The sequence below is a fragment of the Raphanus sativus genome, chromosome 6 (assembly GCF_000801105.2).
Source record: "Raphanus sativus cultivar WK10039 chromosome 6, ASM80110v3, whole genome shotgun sequence".
NCBI classification, from domain to species: Eukaryota; Viridiplantae; Streptophyta; class Magnoliopsida; order Brassicales; family Brassicaceae; genus Raphanus; species Raphanus sativus.
In genome coordinates this window covers 40,636,398-40,658,659 of record NC_079516.1, presented here as the reverse complement: position 1 = coordinate 40,658,659, position 22,262 = coordinate 40,636,398, and the positions used below count along the sequence as shown (strand labels likewise).

General features: G+C 36.0%; 2 protein-coding genes and 1 long non-coding RNA gene across 4 annotated transcripts; 1 reads left to right on the top strand and 2 right to left on the bottom strand.

The window, feature by feature from the left end:
- Window positions 1–8,600: 8,600 nt before the first annotated feature.
- LOC108811219 (uncharacterized) lies at window positions 8,601–10,456 on the bottom strand. The gene is made up of 5 exons (XR_001943260.2): window positions 9,983–10,456; window positions 9,741–9,822; window positions 9,606–9,662; window positions 9,379–9,442; window positions 8,601–9,066 (listed from the first exon to the last, which is right to left on the bottom strand). It is a non-coding gene; the product is annotated as an uncharacterized LOC108811219 (long non-coding RNA).
- Window positions 10,457–11,272: 816 nt separating this feature from the next.
- LOC108812046 (serine/threonine-protein kinase ATM) lies at window positions 11,273–14,673 on the top strand. The gene is made up of 2 exons (XM_018584189.2): window positions 11,273–11,698; window positions 11,877–14,673. The coding sequence occupies exon 2, from the start codon at window positions 11,877–11,879 to the stop codon at window positions 14,427–14,429; it is 2,553 nt and encodes an 850-aa protein (XP_018439691.1). The 5' UTR covers window positions 11,273–11,698; the 3' UTR covers window positions 14,430–14,673.
- Window positions 14,674–14,747: 74 nt separating this feature from the next.
- LOC108812045 (uncharacterized) lies at window positions 14,748–19,683 on the bottom strand. 2 transcript variants are annotated; one of them, XM_018584187.2, is made up of 13 exons: window positions 19,232–19,683; window positions 18,786–18,921; window positions 18,530–18,666; window positions 18,227–18,428; window positions 17,910–18,148; window positions 17,715–17,826; window positions 17,478–17,622; window positions 17,249–17,391; window positions 17,000–17,169; window positions 16,618–16,908; window positions 16,461–16,516; window positions 16,153–16,367; window positions 14,748–16,073 (listed from the first exon to the last, which is right to left on the bottom strand). In XM_018584187.2, exons 1-13 carry the CDS (start codon window positions 19,442–19,444, stop codon window positions 14,851–14,853), a joined length of 3,282 nt encoding a protein of 1,093 aa, XP_018439689.1. In that variant the 5' UTR covers window positions 19,445–19,683; the 3' UTR covers window positions 14,748–14,850. The 2 variants fall into 2 exon arrangements, with proteins under 2 accessions (XP_018439689.1, XP_018439690.1); XM_018584188.2 differs by lacking the exons at window positions 18,786–18,921; window positions 19,232–19,683 and having other exon boundaries at window positions 18,526–18,665.
- Between the last annotated feature and the right edge of the window lie 2,579 nt (window positions 19,684–22,262).

The window sequence follows — 22,262 nt, the reverse complement described above, 5'->3', positions numbered from 1 at the left end:
AATATTTATCTTAAAAAACCAAGAGCTTTTGGTCTAATGATAATAGAATTTCAGCTAAAGCGTTCGTCTTGGGTTCGAATCAACTTAACCACATTTCCGCCTATAAACATACGTGTCCGGATAAAAGACTCTGTAGAGTTACGGTTTGGAATCACATAGTCATAAAAAAAAAGAAAAAAAACATTTATACTAAAGAACAATTGCTATCTTTTTCAAAAAAGAAAAAAAAAAGACAATTGCTATGTTTACAATTTCTGCAAATAATTAATATTGTCTTTCTAGTCAACTGAATTTACCGACGAAAGGAAAAGGCTGTTTGTGACTGCATTTGGGGGAGTATGTAAATTACTAAATTGCTAATAGCATGAGCTTTATTGGGTTTGCTTAAAGAAGGAGAATTTTGGCAGTCCATGTCTTGTATATACCATAACTTATAGTTATACTTTTATTCTTTAGTACATTATTAAAGTGATGACAGTCAGAGGACAATAAAAAAGGCAAAGACAGAGGAATCAAAATCATGAAACTCAGGAAAGGCAGTGCCTTGAAACCAGAGAGGGAGGGAATGCGGTTTTTTTACCTGTAAAGGCAACCTCAAATACAATTATCTATCTGCCATGCTTTAAAAATATAGTAATACTCCCTCCGTTTCGAATTATATGTCGTTTTGGAGCAAAATTTTCGTTTCAAAATAAGTGTCGTTTTATGATTTCAATGCAAAATTTATTGACTTTTTAATCTATTCTATTTTTCTACTGGTTGAAATCTGGTTAGTTGTATTGGTAATGATATTTTTATCTAGTAAATATACAAAATTAAATGTTTTATTAATCTGTGTGCCGAAGTCTAGAACGACAAATAAATTGAAACGGAGGGAGTACTATACTACTTTAGAAAATATTTTTAGATTAACTCTGACCCAAAAAGATTAACTTAATAAAGAATGAGACTTTTCGACATTCAGAACCCCGCCCCCCCTCAAAAGTGTTAAACTGTCAGCGTTATTCTTAAAAAAAGTTTAATTATTGAAATAGTTTACATAGTTCATTAGTATAATCAAAAATGAATATAAAACATTGATTTTTATTTTCAAAACAATAAAAAGTTTACTAAATACTGTAAAAATTAAGGGAAAGCATTTCTCTTGCACAAATACAACTAAAACTAACATGCTTTTGTAGATAACTGGAGTCGGTATTTCTTGTAGTCTTTTCGTTCTTTTCATGTATATTTTTGTATTACTTTCTTTTATTTCCTTCATTTCTAACGGTAACGGTAGATTTATTTTGAAGTATTTGTTATGAGAAAATTCACAAAATTTAGTAAAGTTATATTAAAAATTGTATGTCAATCGGACAATAAACAAATCCAATATTTCTATAAGATTAAAAAAAAAAAAACTAACCTGAGGTGAGCATATATATGAATCCTCGTTTCTACTACTGCTTCTTATGCTCCATTTTTGTCTTCTAGTTATCACAACACTTTTTTATTTTTTGTTGTTGTTGTTTGTAGTGCTTCTCAAGTTTGTTAGGAACCTTGTAAATCTATTTTAAGGTGAGTTTCTTGTTTTCCTTCATCGAATTATCACCGCATCCGATTAACATTTTCTAGCAAATTAAAATTAATTTAATCAATTTTAAAATGATATTTATCACACATATAACTTTTAAAGGATAATTATTAAAAGTAAGTTAGAGGAGATAAAGATTCATGGAGAAATCAACATGATGCAAATTAAGATTGAAGTGTTGAAAAATTTGGGTGTATTTAGCCACTAACCTGTATTTTAATCTTCATCTGCCAACTTTGCACTAAGCTTTCCATAAAATTTGTGTGTTTTATTAATCATTGAAAAGAAATTTTCTTCAAAAATGTCATCAGAAGCCATCGTTCTACCTGGTTAGAAAATGAAATTTCATCACTCTTTCACATGAAGAGTCAAAATGGAGCCATTACTATAAAATTAGAAAGTACCTCTAATACAGTAAGAGATGAATTTATAACAATAGCATTGTGAGTCGAACCTCCCCTACAAAAGGAGTAAATGTTACAAAAATCGTGTGATAGTGTAGTGGTTTGAGAAATATAAGAAATAATCTAGATCCACCCTTAAAAGGGTGGGTATATTTTTCTTTGTTTTATATTTTTTAGGAAATTTTTTTTTTAATCTGTGTTTTTAGTTATATTTATAATTTTATTTGTATAACATTTTTTTTAATGATTAATAAGAAATTTTAATAATTATATTAAAATAATTGGACCACACCTATATCAATAGATTATGTTACTAAACAGTATTGATTTTCTATCTAAAAATTTATTTTATATAGATAAATAAATGGAAATCAGTTACTAAACCAAACTGTTTTGTTTTTGTCCGAGGCTTCCCACTCACCCATTACTGGATAGAGAATTGTCATGGGCTAAAGGATGGTTACTGGCACTCTAGTGGACTTCGCCAAATATATTACATAAAGATTTAAAGACGCAATGCGACTCTTAATGGGTCCATACATGTTTAGGATAATTGAATAATCTACATAATATTTATCAATTATCTTCTTTATCAATTTTTATTATTAACTGAAATTTAAAAATGACTTATCATAAAAAGTAGGGCTGGGCGTTCGGGTACCCATTCGGGTTTCGGTTCAGTCCATTCGGGTTTCGGGTTTTCGGGGTTAAAGATTTCAGCCCCATTCGGATATTTCTAAATTTCGGTTCGGGTTCGGTTCGGATCTTTGCGGGTTCGGTTCGGGTTCGGATAACCCATTTAAAATGTTTTTAAATTTTCAAAATTCATTATATACTTTAAATTTTCAAAATTTAATTTTCAAAATTCATTATATATTTTAAATTTTCAAAATCTATAAGAAAAATAATATATTACATATAAATTATCATAACATATATGTCATAATACCTTAATTTAACATATAAATTGGTTTTCTTTGAATATTTGAATAAAGAATCAATAGATATTTAACTATTTTTGGTGTTTTCAGTATACTTTAGCTATTTTAAACATTTACTTTTGACTATTTGCATATATTTTTCAAGTATTTTGGAAAATTTAAAGGTATCTTATATATTTTTAATATTTTTAATATACATTATATATAAAAATAATGTATATATTTAAGTATATAAATTTATTTCGGATACATTCGGGTACCCAAAATACTTCGGTTCGGATCGGGTTCGGTTTCGGTTTTTTAAATACCGAAATTTTGAACCCGTTCAGATATTTAATCAATTTCTGTTCGGGTTCGGTACTACTTTTTCGGATCGGGTTCGGTTCGATTTTTCGGGTTCGGATTTTTTGCCCAGTCCTAATAAAAAGCTAATAAATAAATCCATAAATGAAAGGGAAAATATGTTAGATAAAATTACAAAAGGAAATGAAGAAGTATTAATATAATCAGTAGTCTCAACGATGCCAATTCATGTTTTAGATTTCGTAAAAAAGTAACACAAAAAAATTACAAATATTATTGCATATTTTTGGTTGATGAGTAGTGGAAATAATAAATGTATCCATTGGTATACATGAAACAAAGTTTGTACACATACGGAAGAGGATGATTTGAGTTTTACGGATCTTGAAAACTTTAATACAGCCTTATCGGCCAAGAAGTTTTTGCGATTGAGACAAACCAGACTGTTTTTGCGATTGAGACAAACCAGACTGTGTGTTCTCTAAATTTTTTAAAGAATATTTTTTTTTTGGAATTCTGATCCTTTTGATCATCCGAGATCTTATTCATCTTTTTATAGGTGACAAATATCTGTTCAGTTAGATTTTTGTTAAAAAAAAGTTAATCAAAAGAATGGAAACATGGCAATTCATTTTAGTATGGAATAATCTTTGGATCTCCACTCTTCGTCCGATGTCACCATTACCAAAAAATCACAATCAGTTTCTTAATCATTCTCTAACGGTGAAATACCTTATTAACTCGGCTGATTGTTCTTGAAATGTGAATTTGCTCAATGCATATATACATCTCGGAAATATAAAGATCATAAAAGACTTGACGATTAGTAGGAATTATAGACCAAATACATATGGTTAGATGTTTACAGAGTTTTGGTAAATATACATTTAAATCAAGTTATAAAACAGAATACTTATGGCGGGATAAGGGGCCTATGATGATATATTATAGACCAGACACCAAACCCTTTTGGTATTTTCATGGAAACTGAAGTGTCCCCCAAAACTAAAACACTTTGTATGGTAAAGTGGTATCTGGTACTATACTATTTTCGAAGAATCTCAGGACACGAGGGATCTAGTGTGATTTAAGGTGTAGTATTTTTGGGGGCAGAGGAGGAGAACATTCATCATGTTCTTTTCATGTTCTTTTTGAATGTCAATTAGCACTCCAAACCTGGACACTCTCACGGATCTCTTCTCACCCGAGAATTTTACCCTTTTCTTCGGTCTTTACTAGTTAGGATTATTATTTTGGAGACTCTTTAAAGGAATATGACTTTAGCTACTTCCCATGGATACTGCGGTATATACATTTGGAAGAATCATAATGATAAGATTTATAAGAATAAAAATGAAAATCCCTAGGAAATTATGTGTATAGCTGAGGTAGAAGGGACATTGCGGGATGAAGCGCAAATTTCAGTAAAGGATAATCTCCCGAAGATCTAGCCAGCGTTCAAATGACAATCTCTGGGTACCAGAATTTGCTATGTAAATGGTGCATGGCGGGAGAAAAACATGTTCACAGGTCAGGGCTGATTCTGCAGAACCATAGGATCTGATGACACGATGATGGGAGGGATGTATCTCCGACGAATTCTATCACCTTACATGCTGAATATGAAATTCTAATTTAGGATATGGAATGTAAGAAGACCCTCAAGTTCTCACATGTAATTTTTGTAACATACTATTTTCAATTGGTGAAGATGGTGTCGACACCTAAAGAATGACTACCCTTCTCTACATATATGGAATAATTTCGACGCAGTAAGACTTTTTTCCCTCCTTTTAAAATCAAACATATCTTAAGAACATAAAACACATTGACGGAAAAACTGACACAAGTTGTGAAAATTTTTCTTTCAACTATATTTTATGTCGATTCTTCATCTTTGGTTTAACTTTCCGAATAGAGAGGATTATTTTCTTAGTTTAGTTTATTATTGTCAGGAACAAAAAAAATCAAAAAATTATGAAAATATTACATAATAAAAAATCTCTTAAATAAGATTTACTAAATAATTAGATTACTTCAAACTCTAAACCCTAATATTTACCATCACCCAGTAAATACTAAACACGTACTAATCATTAAATCCAAAACCGAATGTAAGAAAAAATTCTAATTATTATTTTTGTATATTATTTTTAATAAAAATATGTATTTATCTTAATAAAAGTATTGTTAACAATATTGATATTTATCAATTATCTTGACACCTGCATAATTATATATGATCAATGCAAAAGCACAAATAACTTATGAATTATATAAACTTAGATTAGATCCATAAATAAATAAAGTAGATCACTTGTAAAGATGTGCTTCAAAAAAAATGATCACTTGTAAAGATAAATACAATGGAATAAAAATAATAAATACTGAATATGACAATGAAAATGAACACTAATATTCCCCAAAATGAATGGAGATATAATAAAACCAAAATAATTTATATGTTATACCAAAGTTTAATATAATATTCAAAATCTAAATGAAAATGACATTGTTGTATTCATTAATTTGCAGTCAGATGGGTGAACTTGGGTGAGAGCCGTGCATTTAACTATTTTGTAAATCAAATTTACATATGTTCGATCAGTGTCACTACAAACTGACATTGCTTATAGTTAAACTAATGTTTTATAGAATGAAATTTTGGAAAAGTGATTTACACTAAGAACTTAAAGAATGACCTTCTCTACAATCTTCATAAATTGACTGAGGCGATTAACATTTTATAAACCTTTTTCCATTTAAGTTAGGTTCTTCTATATTTTCTACTTCCGCAGCAATTTTTGAAGTTGTTTCGTTGAATGCATATGTAACCATATCATGCATTCTATCATGTTTTATCTCCTGATCCTCTTGAAGGTAGCTATCATAATGCAAATGACTCAGTTTTTTCATATTACCAACATTTTCAAAGTGACTATTACTACTAATTTCATTCGTACTATCATCTTCTCTATAATGAAATCAAATGTAGTAATATAGGGTAAATCCACGATTTACTAAATGTTTGCAAACTGTTTCACTGCGAGCAAACTTGGTATTCTTGCACTTATGATATGAACATAACATTTTATCCGTTCCTACGTGAGAGGTGTATTTTTAACCTGGTACAAGAATATCTCTATTCCGTTGAAAAGTTCATTTGTCACCATTCCCGCAGAATCTTCATGTGCTTAAATCCAACTTCGGAGGTCATAGATATTACCATCATTAACCATTTTTAAATCTTTTTTCGTTTTTTTTTGCATTTAGAATAAGAAAAGAGATGCATATTTATAGTGAAAATTTCGAATTTGATAGATGGCAATGTTGCAACGAATTTAGTACAATATAAAATTTACTATGACTTAATAACTACATACGACAAATTCTCATTTTCTAACCAAATATACATACAAACATTTTACACGTTTTACCAACCTTCTATATTTGTTCGTATTTTAGTGGGTTCCTCAGTTACAAAATATTTTGATGTAATTTAGTCGTAATATCGTAAATTAACAACTATATTAAGACGTCATTTATATGTCGTCTTAAATTAGTCGTAAACTTACGACTATTTTGAGACGAAAATGTTTCGTTGTAGAGTTACAACTTCTTTGATGATTTCAGCTTTCATCCATATCGTCGTTATACCCACATACGTTTTTTATAGTGGATATTTAAAAACTTTAAATTTATATATTTGACTAGGGGTTGGCCCGCCCTACGGGCGGGTGAGTTTATTGCAAAATCATTTTATGTTAGAACATATTTTAATTTTATAAACATTTGAAAAAATACCTTGAAAGCTGAATATAATAAATATTTGTTGTTTATACTGAAAGTTTTAGATTTAGATTGTTCCATTTATAATAAGCTTATGCTGAAGAAAGATTTGCAACCTTGTAGTTTTTTTTTTTGTAACTTGCAACCTTGTAGTTTATTTAAACATTTGAACGAAATGTAGCACGATTCATTTGTAGTTTCAATGGTCTCGACTTTCTCAGTTCATAGGAATTCAGTTAAATATATGACAATAAAGATTGGGCATGTTTAAAACATGTGCATCATGAAAGTATGTAAGTGCGTAAAAATTTTTCTAACCTACGGGAAGTTGAAATGTATGCATTGAGCTCAGCAACTATAACAGTTTCAATTTTGTGAACACCACCGTACTTGGAACCACCTCTTGCGACGATTTCGTGGATGACAACTAACCTCCGGGGGTTTTTCTTATTTACCAGCTACCGTTTAGACGTAAGTTTTATTGATTCAATAAAATTCTATGATATGAACTTAATCTACAGGCGTTGACTTGACCCAATATCTTTCTAATACTAAAAACGTGTCTCAAATGTTGGGTGAGAAAAAAGCGGCATAAAAAAAATCAGATATGCTAGATGTCATATTCATGAGACCAACCATATGGATTAAAGAAGGCAGGGAATATGGATACAATATCTACATTTGGTCAACAACTATAAATAAGTGAGACATAGTTTTACCTCCCACAAGTTTAGGATTATAGCTAAGGTCCACCACCGCTGAACATGGCAAGAACTACCGCGGATCTCTACCAACGGAGAGGAATGGAGGGTGATTCTGAAAATACCCGAAGAAAGGTGGATACCAATCAAGGTCAGGGTGGTGGGATGCAGCAGCTTTACCCCGCCCAGTAAGAACCAATACCATGTTAAGTAACTTAACCTCCTTGGGTATTCATGTGTAGGGGCTGTTCGTCAATTGTTACTCTTGTTTGAGTGAGAGACTGAGAGTTAGTTTAATAATTCTTGCATGAGTTAAAGCAGCACCGTTCTGTTAAGATTTGGTTTGTTTATCATATATTTTTAGTCATTTGTCGTTAAAGGCCTAAAGAGTTAATCAGAATTCATTGATTTCAGGGTAAAAATACCAAATTATCTTGATGGAAAACCATTTCCTCGTTGGTTATTGGCAGCTTGGCTCAGATAAGCAAGTGAAATATCTTTTCTTTTTCTCTCTTTCCTATTAGTTCCAAGTAGCTTAGCTGCAACTGGACCACCATATCCTTTTCTAAAAGCGATTTTACCAAGACTTGTTTTCTTCTTGTGAATCTGACAAGACCAATATCAAAAACAAGAAAATCATCAAGTTATTTCTTGTTGTCTGAGCCGTCCAAGGAATAGTTTATTTTACCTTTGTGAGTCTCTTCTTCAGTTTAGAACGTGAAGTGGTTCCATTCTCCTTGTTCTGTTTTGGTTTTATAGTCCTTCCTTTTATTTGGTCTCTCTCTTGATGTTCTTTCTTTCTTGCTTTCTACAACTCTTCTCATCTTCCGTCTTGACGTGTGCAACTTCTTCTGCTCTCATATTTTCTTGTTCCTTTGTTCTTGCTTTGCTTTCCAGCCAAATAAAGCTTGTCAGATGAAAACTCTTGTTTTGCTTTTATGTAGCTGTCCTAATAAAGCTTCCGTAATGTTCTCTAACCACAATGAAGTGATCTTCTCCTTTAATTGCTTGGATCTTGACCTTACATCCCAAATTTGTTTCATTAAATCTCTCATCTTCTCTTTCGTTACATCATTCAAGTAAGACAAAATCAGAATTTTTAATTATGGTGTATATAACTTAAATAGTTATAATTCATGTAAACAATGAATTGTGAGCAATACACAGTTAAGACACCATAGAAGTATATGTAGACATTGTGAACATTCGGGTTTGGTTTTGGAAGACCAGTGCATTTAAACATTGTAGAGGTTGCACATAAGATTACTGACTTGTTGGTGCTCGCCTTTGGTGTATTTCTTGTAAGCTAAAGAGACTGTTATTTGACAATTACTGAGACATTGTCCGGCCATTCCCTGCAATATACATTCATAGGATTAGTTGATATAGCAGCTATTTATGTGAAACATATGGAGAGTTTGGGATTTTCTGGTAGCCAGGTTTTTAGAAGTGATAACCACAAAAGAAGCTAAAAATAAATTGAATTACCACAAATGAATTTGTTTCATAAAGATTCTACTTGAGGATTAGAAGCCATCCCACCCAATACGCTGAACGTATCATACAAAGTCTTTTTATCCATATACTCTAAAAACCGAACCTGATCAGCTATTGTAGTTGACGTACCAAGATTTTAGAGTAAAATTACCACCAAGAGATATACTTACACGGTCAAGGTTTCCAATGAAAAAGGTTAGCACCAACATCCAAGCTCTTCTTATCTTGAGACGCCTAATACATTTTCAATCCAAAAAACAAAATGTTAGCAAATTCCTAAGAGGGGCAACTCAAAACTCATAAGAGCCATCTGAAAGAGTTATAGTTCCGTGAGAATTTCCTATTAAAAAAAAGATAGAATGCTTAATAACGGATGCTCTGGAAACAAAGACGATACCCGGTTAGCACATATAGACTTCCCATGGAGCTTAATCATGTTAAGAACCTTAATTGCCTGCAGAAAAGACGTTACCATTTGAGCAAACAAAAGAAGTCTAAAAATTTTTCAAAGAAGAGAAGGAGCCTGATTTACCTAGTCATCATTTTCTTTGCTTCAAAGTTCAGAGCTCAATGAATCCATATCCTTGGTGAAGATTAATCACCCTAGACGTTAACTAAATCAAACCATTAATCAAAGGAGTTAATGTCAAAATGATCATCAATTCCGACCAAGATAAGTATGATTATCAAGTTTCACTAAACAAAGCAACAGTAGCTATTATTGAAGAAACTAAGTGAGATTATTGATAAAATCAAAGTGAATTTACCAACCACCTTAAGTAGATGGTAGATGTCTGAAAGTGATCAATTGGTCGACATTGATTGAACCTTGAATGAGCGTCGACTGAGAAGATGACAACGATCCAGTAATATTTTGAATATATAAAGTTTAGGAGAAAATAACAAAATGCAATGACCTTCTCATCAAGGAGTGGCATGTGGACGCATAAGATCACCACATTTCTTGAGACTACGTGGTTCCCAAAAACGAAGAAGCCTTGTGACAACAGGATAAGGAGTACGTCCAGTCTTCAGTTCAGTACGCGAAACCTGATGGATTACTATGTTTTGAAGCGAAATGAAATATCTATATGCTGCAATTCCTTTTCGTGAAATGTATCAGTTCGTTGGAGTTCCCGAGCTGAAGACCATACGTTTCTGGTTTATGTTGATAATCAGTTCGAGAGAGTGAGCGGATTGGTGAAGAAGACCTTAATGATTGGATAACTCTATAAATGAAGACGTTACAAAGACAACGGCCGATTACGGTGAAATGTGAAGAACCACGGCCGACTCTCCAACTCCTGATGTGAAAATGTAACAAACCTAAGCTGAACAGGGCCTTTTCAGAATGAAACCAATAGCCCACCTACTTAATCATATGACAGCCCATTTAAATTGTAAAATTTCTCGATAGTAAAATTTTTTGAGGTGACAGGTGGCGAAAAATGCCCCTTCCTCCGTGCTGACGTGGACGCAGGAAAAGCCATGAAAGTCTACTTTATATATTAAGATATGTTTTTTGGTTTAAACCTAATTTACAATAAACTTTTGGCGTTTTCGTGTTTAAACCCGAACCAGAATTAGTTTGCGGTTCTGATTAGGAACTTTTTTGGGAAAATAGAAAACATACCTGGATCGAAATAACCTGATCCGATCCAAAATTTAACCGCTTCCTAACCGGTCATATAACTTGAAACCGACCCGATCTGGGGATCCGAATGCTCAGGACTATGGTCGTGTATTGATTATCAAATTATCGCCATAACTGATTAGAATTTGCCTTCGTTTCTGCAAGTTGTGTGAAAAATTGTCTGGTGGCCGTGGTCATCTGCAAGAGTCAGTCGTATAATGACACTATTAATAGTCATATCAACACTAGGGCCAGAGACTCAGAATTGATCATTGTTCGTCTTTGTGATTTTATTTATGTCTCGGTTCAAATATTGTATATGATGCTTTCATATCTTTCTCTCTTTTTCTTTTGTCAACGATGCTTTGATATCTTTAAAACTCTTTTTTTGCTCTTTTCTTTCGTTTAAAAGTTGAAAAGAAGAAGAAGTAACTGATGAAAGGAAACATAAAAACAGAATCCAATCTAGTCTTAAATGAAGGAGGAGAATCGAATCCCGAGCCAGAGGAAGCCTCGTGCTTATCGGTAACCTTTTCGGTTTACTGTTAGCACGGTTTGGGTAATAATTCCCGGTTTGATTCATAAACCCTCAGACTCAGACCCTTCCCAATGAAATGAGACGAGTAAAGCAGCAATACGTAGAAAAGAATCTCACAGACGACGACGAAGCCGAAGACAATACAGTTACTTTTGTTACGCTTCTCTCTCTTCTCTCTCTCTCTCTATCCGTCTCAACGCTCACTTTCACTCACACACATTCTCTGTTGCGGAATCACATTGCTTGACGTCACTCTTGAGATAACCAAACCAAAGTCAGGATCTTTTTTCTTCCGTTTCTCTTCTCCTCTCCTGGGCAGGTAACTTCCAATAGAAAAAAAGTTTGATTCTTTTCCTGGGATTTCGATCAAAGGGTTTCATATTCCTAGATTCGATTTCTCAAAAGATTGTTCCTTTTTTATTTTTAATTCTATTTTTGGATCAAATGTGAGTAGCAAAATATGATAAGTTGATGCAAGAAAGGTTGTTTCTTTGCAGATGAAAGCAACGAGATTACAAAACCCAGATAACAAAACCCTAATAGAATCAATGGAAGAAGAAGATGGGGTTGGTGGTGGTGATAAAGTGAGGAAGATTGAAGTCTCTGGAGGAAATATATCACTTGTTGTTGACTTTAGCGGCTCTGATGCTTTTGAATCTTCTAATGGGAGTTGTTGTCTGAAGGAAGACCAAACTCAGGAGGAGTGTCTGGTCGGGAATCTGGTATGGGCGATGACTAAATCCAAGAAATGGTGGCCAGGGGAAGTTGTTGGTTACAGAGCCGATGCAAACGAGACTTCTTTTTTCATGGTTAGGTATCTTGGCGAGAGCCAGCAGCTTGAGTCGTCGTCGTGGTGCGCACCTTCGAAGCTGAGGCCTTTCAAGGAGTGGTTCGAGAGATTGGTGAGTCAGAGGAACGACGTGGCGTTTTTCGTGGCGGTGGAGGAAGCTATGACCTTGCTGGGGAAGTCGTTGAAGCTAGAGATGACTTGTTCTTGCATGGCTGAAAGGAACGGGAAGAAGAAAAAGCAGCCAGCTCGGAGGAGGACAACAAAGCCTTTGATTCTGCGTGAGTTCTCTGTGGATCGTTTGGAGCCGCGAGAGTTTGTCACTCAGCTGAGGGATCTGGCGAGATGCGGTTCGAGCGGTGGGAATGGGATACTCGAGGGGAGAGTCATGCAGAGTAGGTTATCAGCGTTTTATAGTTACCACGGGCATAAGGAGATACCGATGGATCAGCTGCAGCAAAGTGAGGTGAGGAGAAGTTTCAATGGATCTAAGATGGAAGAGAGCGAGTTCGTTGGCTCTCCATCGGTTGTTGCAGGGAGTAGGAGGAGGAAGTTTCGGAAAGAATGGTTTAGAAAATTCGTTAGTGAGGTTGACAACGTGTCCGCGAGAGAGGATCTGGTTGACACGTCTCCTTGTGATTTGGTATCTAAACTCAAGCTGCTTGCTGTGGACTCCACGTGTTCGGAAGCGACTGAAAATGTCGGCCTCTTTGAGTGGTTCTTCTCCAAGTTCAGAATCTCTGTGTTTCGTGATGAGAATTCTTACAGAATGCAGTTGGCTAACATGGCTGGTTCGAACGATTTGATGGTTGCTAAAGTTTCTAATCCGGGGGGTACTGAGCTGAGAACCTACAAGTCGAAAAATGTAGGCAAGTCTATGCTTGAGCCTTTATGTGGTGTTTCAGTTGCTGATACTGAGAAGAAGACATTTGAGTCACAGAACTCAGAGAAGTCAAAGATTGAGGTTACTGGTGGTGTTTCAGTTGCTAACAATGAGCAGAAGAACTCAGAGAGGTCAAAGATGGAGGTTATTGGTGGTGTTTCAGCTGCTAATACTGAGCAGAAGCCCTCTGAGCCGCACAAGAACTCGGAGAAGTCAACGGTGGAGGTTGTTGGTGGTGTTTCAGTTGCTGATACCGATCAGAAGGCCTTTGTGACTAAAAAATATCAAACATATCAGAGGGCCTCAAAGCTGAAGATATCAAGGCTGGAAACGATCAAAGATACCATTAGCCACTCGGAGTTTTCTAGTTCTGTTGCAAATGAGCCGGTACACGGGAAAGCTTGTATGGAAGATACACTCAGCAGACCTGCTGCTACACTTGTACCTGACTTAAACAGTGGATTAGCTTCTGCAGAACTTGACCATTTACAAAAACCGGAGACTTTAGTTCCTCTCCCACCACAAAAGGAGGAGAGACCATTTTCTGTGATGTTAAACTTTCAGGCAGCAGCGGCAGCAGCAGCAGCTCCGTGTTCAAACTACGGAACCTCAAGAACAGGTTTTGTTTCGAGCCTGACAGAGTTGGAAAGAAAGTTCACGAGCGCAGACCTTTGCGCTAAAGTCACCGGTCTAGAGAAGAAGAAGAGAGGGAGGAAGAGGAAGAATCCAGAAGCGCTTCCAAAAGTCACTAACGGTATACCTGACTTAAACGGAACAGATAAAGAGCCAGCAGCTTCGGTTCAGCCTCAAGCTGAGCCGCCTACTCAGCGCAGGAGACGTAGGAAGAAAGAGGAGATGCCTAACAGATCAACATCAACATCATCAACCAGAGGAATCACAATTCTCGTCTTGAAGTTTTCCTCAAAAGAGTCAATGCCTTCAAAGGAAGACCTCACCTCTACATTCTCTGCGTTTGGCCCTTTGGATGCTTCCGAGACACACGTCTACGAAGAACTCAGCGGTGCGGAGGTCGCCTTTGTGAGCAGCGGCGACGCTGTGGAAGCAGTTAAAAGCTTAGACAAAGCTAACCCATTCGGCGAGAGGTTGGTGAGTTTCAGGTTACAGCAGAAACTGATAAACGTGTTCAGGAACATAGCCCCAAGGATGCCGGTAATCTCGCACGTGAGTCCATTACAGAAACCGAAGCATGCTGCACCGATTAGCGTGGAATCGATGAAGCAGAATCTGTTGATGATGACTGCAATGCTTGATAAATCCGGTGATCATTTATCGACAGAGACAAAGGCAAAACTGAAAAGCGACATCTCTGCTCTTCTGGAAAAGATTAGTTCTATGCCTAGCTCTTCTTCTTCTTCCTGAGCAGCCATCTGACATATATGTGAGCTTCTCAGTCTTTCCAATGTACCATGCGTTGTAGCTGTTTGGACACTATCCGTTCTTGTGTTTTCCCTGTCTTTAGTTTCGGACAGGAGTTGTAGAATAAGATTAGGTATTAGAAGATGTTGGTGCTGTTATTAAACAATCTTCACCTTTTTTTTTTCTTTCCATAGAGCTTGAAGCTCTGCAGTTAACTATCCCAACCCTTCAGGGGCAGTTTTCTATAGGTGATGTCATTTTGTCTTTTAATTATGAACTTAACCTCATTCTTGGTATCAACACCTACTAACACCACAAAAATACAGTGAAAACTTAAAATGTATCTTAGTAGTACTCAATATTACACAATACAACAGCTTCGAATTTATTTAAAAACCAGAGAATATTACATTTAATATTTTATTCACTTGGAAGCAAAAATGGCTTCTAAATCTTTGTAAAGTCCTTTAGGTCTTGATTTGTAGTCTGAGGATGAGTCTTTAGAAGAGCTTCCACTTGTCTTTGTTCCCCATATACTACTGCTCCAGCCACTCTTGCTCCCTGAAGGATCACTAGGAACCTTACTACTGCTCCTCTCTCTCGTGAAGCTAGCCTTTGCCATTTCTCGTATCTGTCTCAACCATGGCTTGTCCAAACTACCCGAGCTTCGGCTTCCAGAAGAATTTATATACCTGTTCTCTGGTGTAGAGAAAGCAATCCCTCCATTGCTGCTGCTGCTTCTCCCTTCTAGTTGAGCCGCAGGGATCTTGCTCTTCATCAGTTTCTGAGGCAAGATTAACGCGGCGAGTCCGATGATGAACATCTTGAGACCGCTCAAGAAGGACCTGTTGATCTGATCTAACCTCTTTGTCTGTTTGTACAGTGAGTACCATTCGTTGCACATCTGTGCAATGAACCCAATCAAGAACAGTATAACCATGAATATCCCAAGTTTCTGTCCGCTCGTCTCTGGAAAGTCCTTAGCCAAGAGCACTAGACACGAGGCGAACACACCGACTTGACATGCTACTGAGATGATCTCAACGAGCTGTACTTTCTTCTTGATGAAAGGCTTCTTCAGAACAAGGAAGAACAGCTGAAAGGAAGTGATGCTCAGCAAGACAACTATGGGAGTTTTCGAAGTCTCGTTGTCCAAGAAAGCACCAGCAATGATCCCTAAACACACCCTCTTCACGGTCTCGAGAAACGTGTAGTAAATCCTAAGGATGCCAAACAGTTTCTGTATGCAAGGAGCTTCAGCGTCTTCTGTTTCATCATCTGATGCGATGATGCGGTCATCACGCTGCTTGAGTGGATTGCTTCCTGAAATCTGTGTGAGCATGTACTTTGGTGGACCCCTTAGATCTTCGAAAACAGGACCTAACCTAGTTAGATAGACAGAGTTGTCTTCTTTTTTCCATGTCCATTGGCCTCTTTTACCAGGGCCAAGTGTCACTCTGATGAGTTCTTGGTACCAGTGGAAATTTTGGCCTTCTTGATGAATCTCTTTGTACTGTAACAGCTTCCCAAAAGTGATCCCCACCGAGAGGAAGAAAAACAAAGCCAGAAGCAGAACAGCTACTATGCATAGCACAAGGATACCAACTATGACATTGGCTTCTGCAGCTCCATGATGTTTGAAATACCCTGAGAAATAAATAATTTAAAATGTAAGTGTTAACAATGATTCTCCAAAACTGAACAGAGGTTTGGTATGAACAAGTACCTTGTATGAGGCTCCTTGCAGCTTTGCAGATTGAGGGTAAAGCAAGAATGAGAAGAAAGAGTTCGAATCTTGGGAAGACAAACGCACCGAAGCTCTTCTTCTTCTCAGTGTGTGATTTCTTGAACTTCAGTATCAGAGAGAGGACTATATGAAGTAGTACTAAACTTCCTCCGATTATAGCTATCCAAAACATGATCCTATTAAAATCTCTCCACCTATAAGAAAGATGAACAAAACAAAATAAATCAATGCTGAAGGGAAACGTGCATAAGAAGAAATAAGTATAACCGTGGACTGTAATGACTTACACTGTTGGATGCGGTAGACCTAAGACGTGTTCTGCTTCTGGCTTAAGATTTGGGGTCTGTAAACACACATACAGTATCAAAACATGAATAAAAAGAGCTTCAAAAGAACAAGAAGCTGGGGGGGGGGGGGGGGAATAAGAGTGGATCCTTTGTTTACCTCAAAGAATAATCTATACTCCATTGCGGTAAGTGGCAATCCGAATACAGGCTCAGCCTTGGTTGATGTCTCAAGGTTCATGTTGTTGTGATAAGTTTTAGAAATGAAGGAGTGTGGACCAGTGAAAGGACTTGAGGCCACCATGATCTGTTCACTGTGTTTAGTTTCCCATGGGAGAGGAAAGTAAGGGATTATCCACTGAATGCTTCTCACAAACTCATAGTAATCAACAGGCAATGTCACCGGTAGCCATCTCGTGAGTGCGAAAAACTGAATGTAACACGCAGTTCTCTAAAACCACAAAGAATACAATACTATTGGTTAGATATGTGATTTGCATGAGACACACAAAGACAATACATAAAGACTAAAAAACTCATACAAAAAGATTCCTTGTGGGATCTGATATCAGATAAGGAGATGGTCTTGGAAATGCTCCAAGAGAATAAAGGCTTGTGGTTGAAAGAGTGAGGAGTCCCGCAACAAAAGATGTCACCAAGAATAGGTAAGTTGATATCCAAGAAATCACAGACGATAGCACAGACACAGAATCTGCAGTTAAGTACATTGTAAAACATTGGCAGAGAAGCATGAAAAAAAATTACAGATACAACATGGCTAAAAGGCTTACAGTGTGTCACTTCTAGAATGTTGGATTCAAGATTCTTGTTGCCTGCTACATCCTGAGTAACATTTTCAGGAACTTTAACAGAGATTGTACTGGTATTGGCTTTTACATATACAATGTATATGCTTCCACTCAGTTCCTCAAAGCTGACATTAAAGGCAAAAAAAAAAAAATCAGTTAGCATCAACACTGAAGGAAAAAAAGAAACAAGAAGTTAGAAGAAAACACTAACCTATCAAGATATCCACCTGAGATGGATACAAGTGAGGAGTTAAACCCAAAAACTGGCTTCATGAACTTTATCCAGACAGGGATGGTGTGCTTTCTTGTCCTCATACCAGATGTTGTGTTCAATACAACATAAGGTCTCTCCGTATCTAAGATCATGTGCATGCATATGTTTCTTTCAAGGAGAGAAGCAAAAAAAAAAACAAGATTCTAGGAACACAAATGTATCACTATCACTTACCGTAAAGAAAAGTGAGTGGTGCAGTTGGAGAAGCAGGTGTCCCATGTCTGCTTCTTATTGAATTTGAGTCAAGAGTCACCGTGACTATAGCACGCTGTGATGTATTTGTGACCTTGAAAGACAAAAAAAAAAGAGCGTCAACGTTACACTAATGGATCTACACCAGATAGAGAAGAAAGCAGTAGAAGCACAAACCATAAACGCAAAACGGCGATTCCCGTTTGTTTTTCCATCAATAGGAAGCAAATCACCATGGCTTGTGCTTAGTAGCTTGAGAATCTCAGATGAAGAGTTCAGTACCGGTTCCGAGAAATACAAGTAGACATTCAGCTTGTCGTTATCATTGGTTGCCTGCACTGTCCTAGTTTGGTTGTTTAGTTTCAGTAACTTCTCCGGAACATGAGTTCGCAGGTTGACAAAAACGTTTCTCCTGTCTAGACGCCAAGAAAGTTCAAGATCAGTATCCCATAAAACACATAACCAGATGGATTTAAAAGGGTAAAGACACTGACCGAAATGGACAAAGAAGCGAGAACCCAAAGCTCTTTCAAAACTGTTACCGGCTGTGTCCGAACAGACACTCTTGTCCATCACCAACACAAGCCTTCCATATTGAGCATCAGGAGATAGTCCCACAAGAAGTGAGTATCTGAGATATTTTTCAACAACGGTGAATGAAGATGGTATAACTTGGCCAGCACCGTAGACAAGAAGCTGTTGTACATCATTTTAAAACCGTGTTAGGAGTATAGAACAAGAAGATGGGAAGCTCAACATGTTAGTGGCTAAAAATGTAAACAAGGTTACGTACTCACGTCACAGGAATTCACAGATGAACAACTGAAACCTCCGCTACCAGCACATGGCTCAGTAAACGTAATGTTAACAGACACGTTTTGTGCACTTGTGAATGGCATTGATGCAGTCACCAAGGCTGTAGGAGAAACCGTATCTGAATACACAATTTTTACAGTTCAATAAATAAGGAATGGTATGTCTATGGTCCACCACTTTCAAGCTATACAAGGACTACTAACTGGACTGATACAAGTGTGAGAAGAGTTTTCTTACCAACAGTCCAGTTGTAGATATTGCAGCCAAATACAGGCATCCTATTTGCGCAGACCTCAAGTGTATGATTCCCATCCAGCAACTTAGAGTAGAAAACTTTTCTTTGATGGCAATCCACACTAAAGTGGTCATCTAGCTGCAAAGAACACATTATTTTTTCCTTCAACAGGTGTGACTTGTTCATCAACAATTACAATTCCATGAAATCTTTTTCAGTAATGCAAAACCTAAAACACAAAGTATGTGTGTTGATCATTTAAAAACTTGTTTTGGCATGAGGACTCCAAATCTTTTACATAGAAAATATGTGTGTTGATCATTTAAAAAAAGGTAAACAGGTAATAAAGCCAAACTAAAAATAATTTATTACAAGTATTGAAACTAGGCTAACAGTCAAATTCAGAACTGGGAAACCTTAATTAGAAAAGAAAAAAAATAAATTCAACCTTGCACTGGAATTTGCAGCTTGAACAAGTTCTGTTTCCATCCTCAAAAGCTTGAAAAGAAAACTTGGCTGAGTGAAATCTAGAAATAGGTGGAGGTGCTTTCAAGAACTTAACAGAGAGCTCTGAACCATAACACTGATGAAACCTGAAACAAGAAGAGGAAAAGACAACCAAGAAAAGGGAAAGAAGCCATGCACTTTTAAGCAGACCCATTTCTCCAGAAAAAAAAAATTGCAGCTGTAAGTCTTCAAGCCTGAAACTTCTTATGAAGTAATCATTAAGACAGAGAATATATTATAAGGGAAATCAGAGGCTTCAGTGCGATTATTCTGGACAATGTAGAAGAAGACACTATAGAGATAATGAGTTGTGGAAGAGAAAAGAGAGAGAGAGGCTGAGGATTAAAACAAAATGGTTACTAGCTTCTGTGGTTGATGATGGCTGTGCAAGAGAGATAACGGATAGTGTATGCATGAGAGCGATGGGAGATGGAGTGATTGAAAGATAGATAGAAAGAGAGAGAAAGACTAATCCCAGAAACAGACAAACTTCCGAAGAATTTAATATTATTGCATGACTTGTCTATTACATATATATACTATTTGTCTATTACATATATTTACAAAAACTTCAAAAGTTTTGGAAGAAGGAGCTTTGTAATCTAATCTTCCCTTAATCTGTTTGTCACGTACACAGAAAAAGGATAAGAAGTTTCTTCAGCTAAGCTAAAAGTACAACACACAAACAAGCAACTACAGAGAGCTGCTGCTAAAAATGGTAGAAGAAACCAAGCATTAACTCCTACTTAACATTCAATACACATGGGACCATTGTTTTTCAGATCAATGATGATGGGACTTTCAAATGAACGAAGGACAAATTCTAGGAGGTTTCAACAGCTATCAAAACAAAGAGGCCCATCTGATTCTAAAGAATAGTGACAATCTTCTCCACGAGTTACTTACAAATCTTTAAATGTTTTGACTTCTCTTTGCTTCCTATGGGAACCACTATCAATACATTTCTTGAATAACCTTGCCAACAGATGTTCTCACATAGGTTGACAACCCTTGATTGGTTTTTGATAAGCTAAGCAACGATCGTTTTCAACTGAAGGGTTTCAGAAAAATCTGACTTCGGCTTGATGAGAGTTATGCAGTATGAACTTTTTTTTTTATCAATGAGGATGTTAGCATTAGCGACATAATTAACCATGGAGTTCCCTTGATTTGAGATGTTGAGTGTCATAGAAGAGGTGTTATAAACAATATCAGGAATCGTTAGAACTGAAGGAAATCACTCAAAGCTATGAGAAGCTTATTGTGACTCTTGCTTAAACAAACAAGACGAATGTAGAAGCAAAATGACTTCTCTTCTGTGTTACTTTTAAAAGACTTCTCTTCATAAGGAACATCCCGTACTCTGTCACCAGTGAAAGACTGTGTGAGTCATTTGGATTCATATGCCACGACAAGACTTCCTTTAAGTACGGTGAAAGTTATGCACTATGGAGCCGATTTGCACAAAAAGCACTTGAGCCCGGCAAGTCTAAGGCAAGCAAAATCACACATCTAGAAGTGTTGTAGAATGCTTCTTTTAGCTAAATAAATTTAAAATTCATTTTCTTAAAAGGATGTATGTTTGATCTTTATGGACCCATTTATATCGAAACTCATTAGATGGTTAACCTTGGATATCTTCTCTCTAGAGAAGGGTTGATATGAATGATCGATTTAAGACACTTCCGAATTAACAAACTCCATCTTGACAAAAAAATTCTACAAAACTTTTTATCCCATACGGATATCCCTCCTTTGCTTTTTAATATCGGCTAACAATGCTTAAATTTGTCCGTTGTAACTGGCTTTAACATGTCAAATGCATTTTTCTGATGTATGCAACTTCTCCAATAAGATTTTTCCAAAAGCTGGTAACTCTCTTACTTTGTGAAACTTTATATCAATCTAATTCGTCCATGCATGATATACTTAATTTTTAGCCAAACACAATACAGTTTGACTATCACAGTGTAACTGAACACTTCTTAATCAACACTCAATTCTGAAGTTGACCTCTATTATCAAGATTTCCACCAAATCTGAACTGTAATCTTGATCTCCAAACATGAGTCCATAGTCACTTGTTACTCGTAAGTATTTTAGAATTCACTTGAAAGCATTCTAATAACTTTTTCCAAGATTCGACATATACTTTCTCACTTGACTAACTGTTGTGTTAAATCTAGTCTTGTACACAGTATTCCGTACATTAGGTTCCAACTGCGGTAGCATAAAGAACATGCACCCATATTCAGTTGAAAATATGAAATGCTTCGCTAAGGTGTAGAAACCGATTTTGCCTTTAACATGTAAAAACGTTCTAAGACCTTTTCAATGTAATTCTTTTGAGAATACCATAATCTCTTAGAGTTTCTATTCCTGCGAATTTCCATTCGATGAATTTTCTTTGCAATACCAAAATTCTTCATCTCAGACTCATTCCTTAATAACCATTTTAAACGATTTATATTCTTCATATTGTTTGCACCAATAAAGATATTATCAACATATAACAGTAGGAATATTGAAGAATGGTCGTCAGAGTACTTAACATAAACGCCACAATCATACTCCCACGTTTGATAGCCAATCTTCAACATCTATGACTCAAAACGTTTGTACAATTGTTTTGGAGTCTGCTTCAAACCTTAGAGAAACTTCTTTACAATATGCTCTTCTCCGGATTACATCTACTCTGACGAATGTTGGTCTTTTATTGGTGTACGAAGAGTTAAGAAACTTTCAAAATTAACAATATGTTAAAGTTAGTCAATGCTTTGTAGTCAATACTATATAAAGATGGCACACCAAGAAAATCAAGAAGTGGTCACTATACAGGTCCACCAAGTTTTTTCCTCTCTTGATCCTATCCAAGAAATTGGGCATCAAGTTATGAATGGTTACTCTACACAATTTCCAATTATTGTGGGAAAATATTACAAGTTTAAAAGAAAGTGGACAAGAAAAGCAAA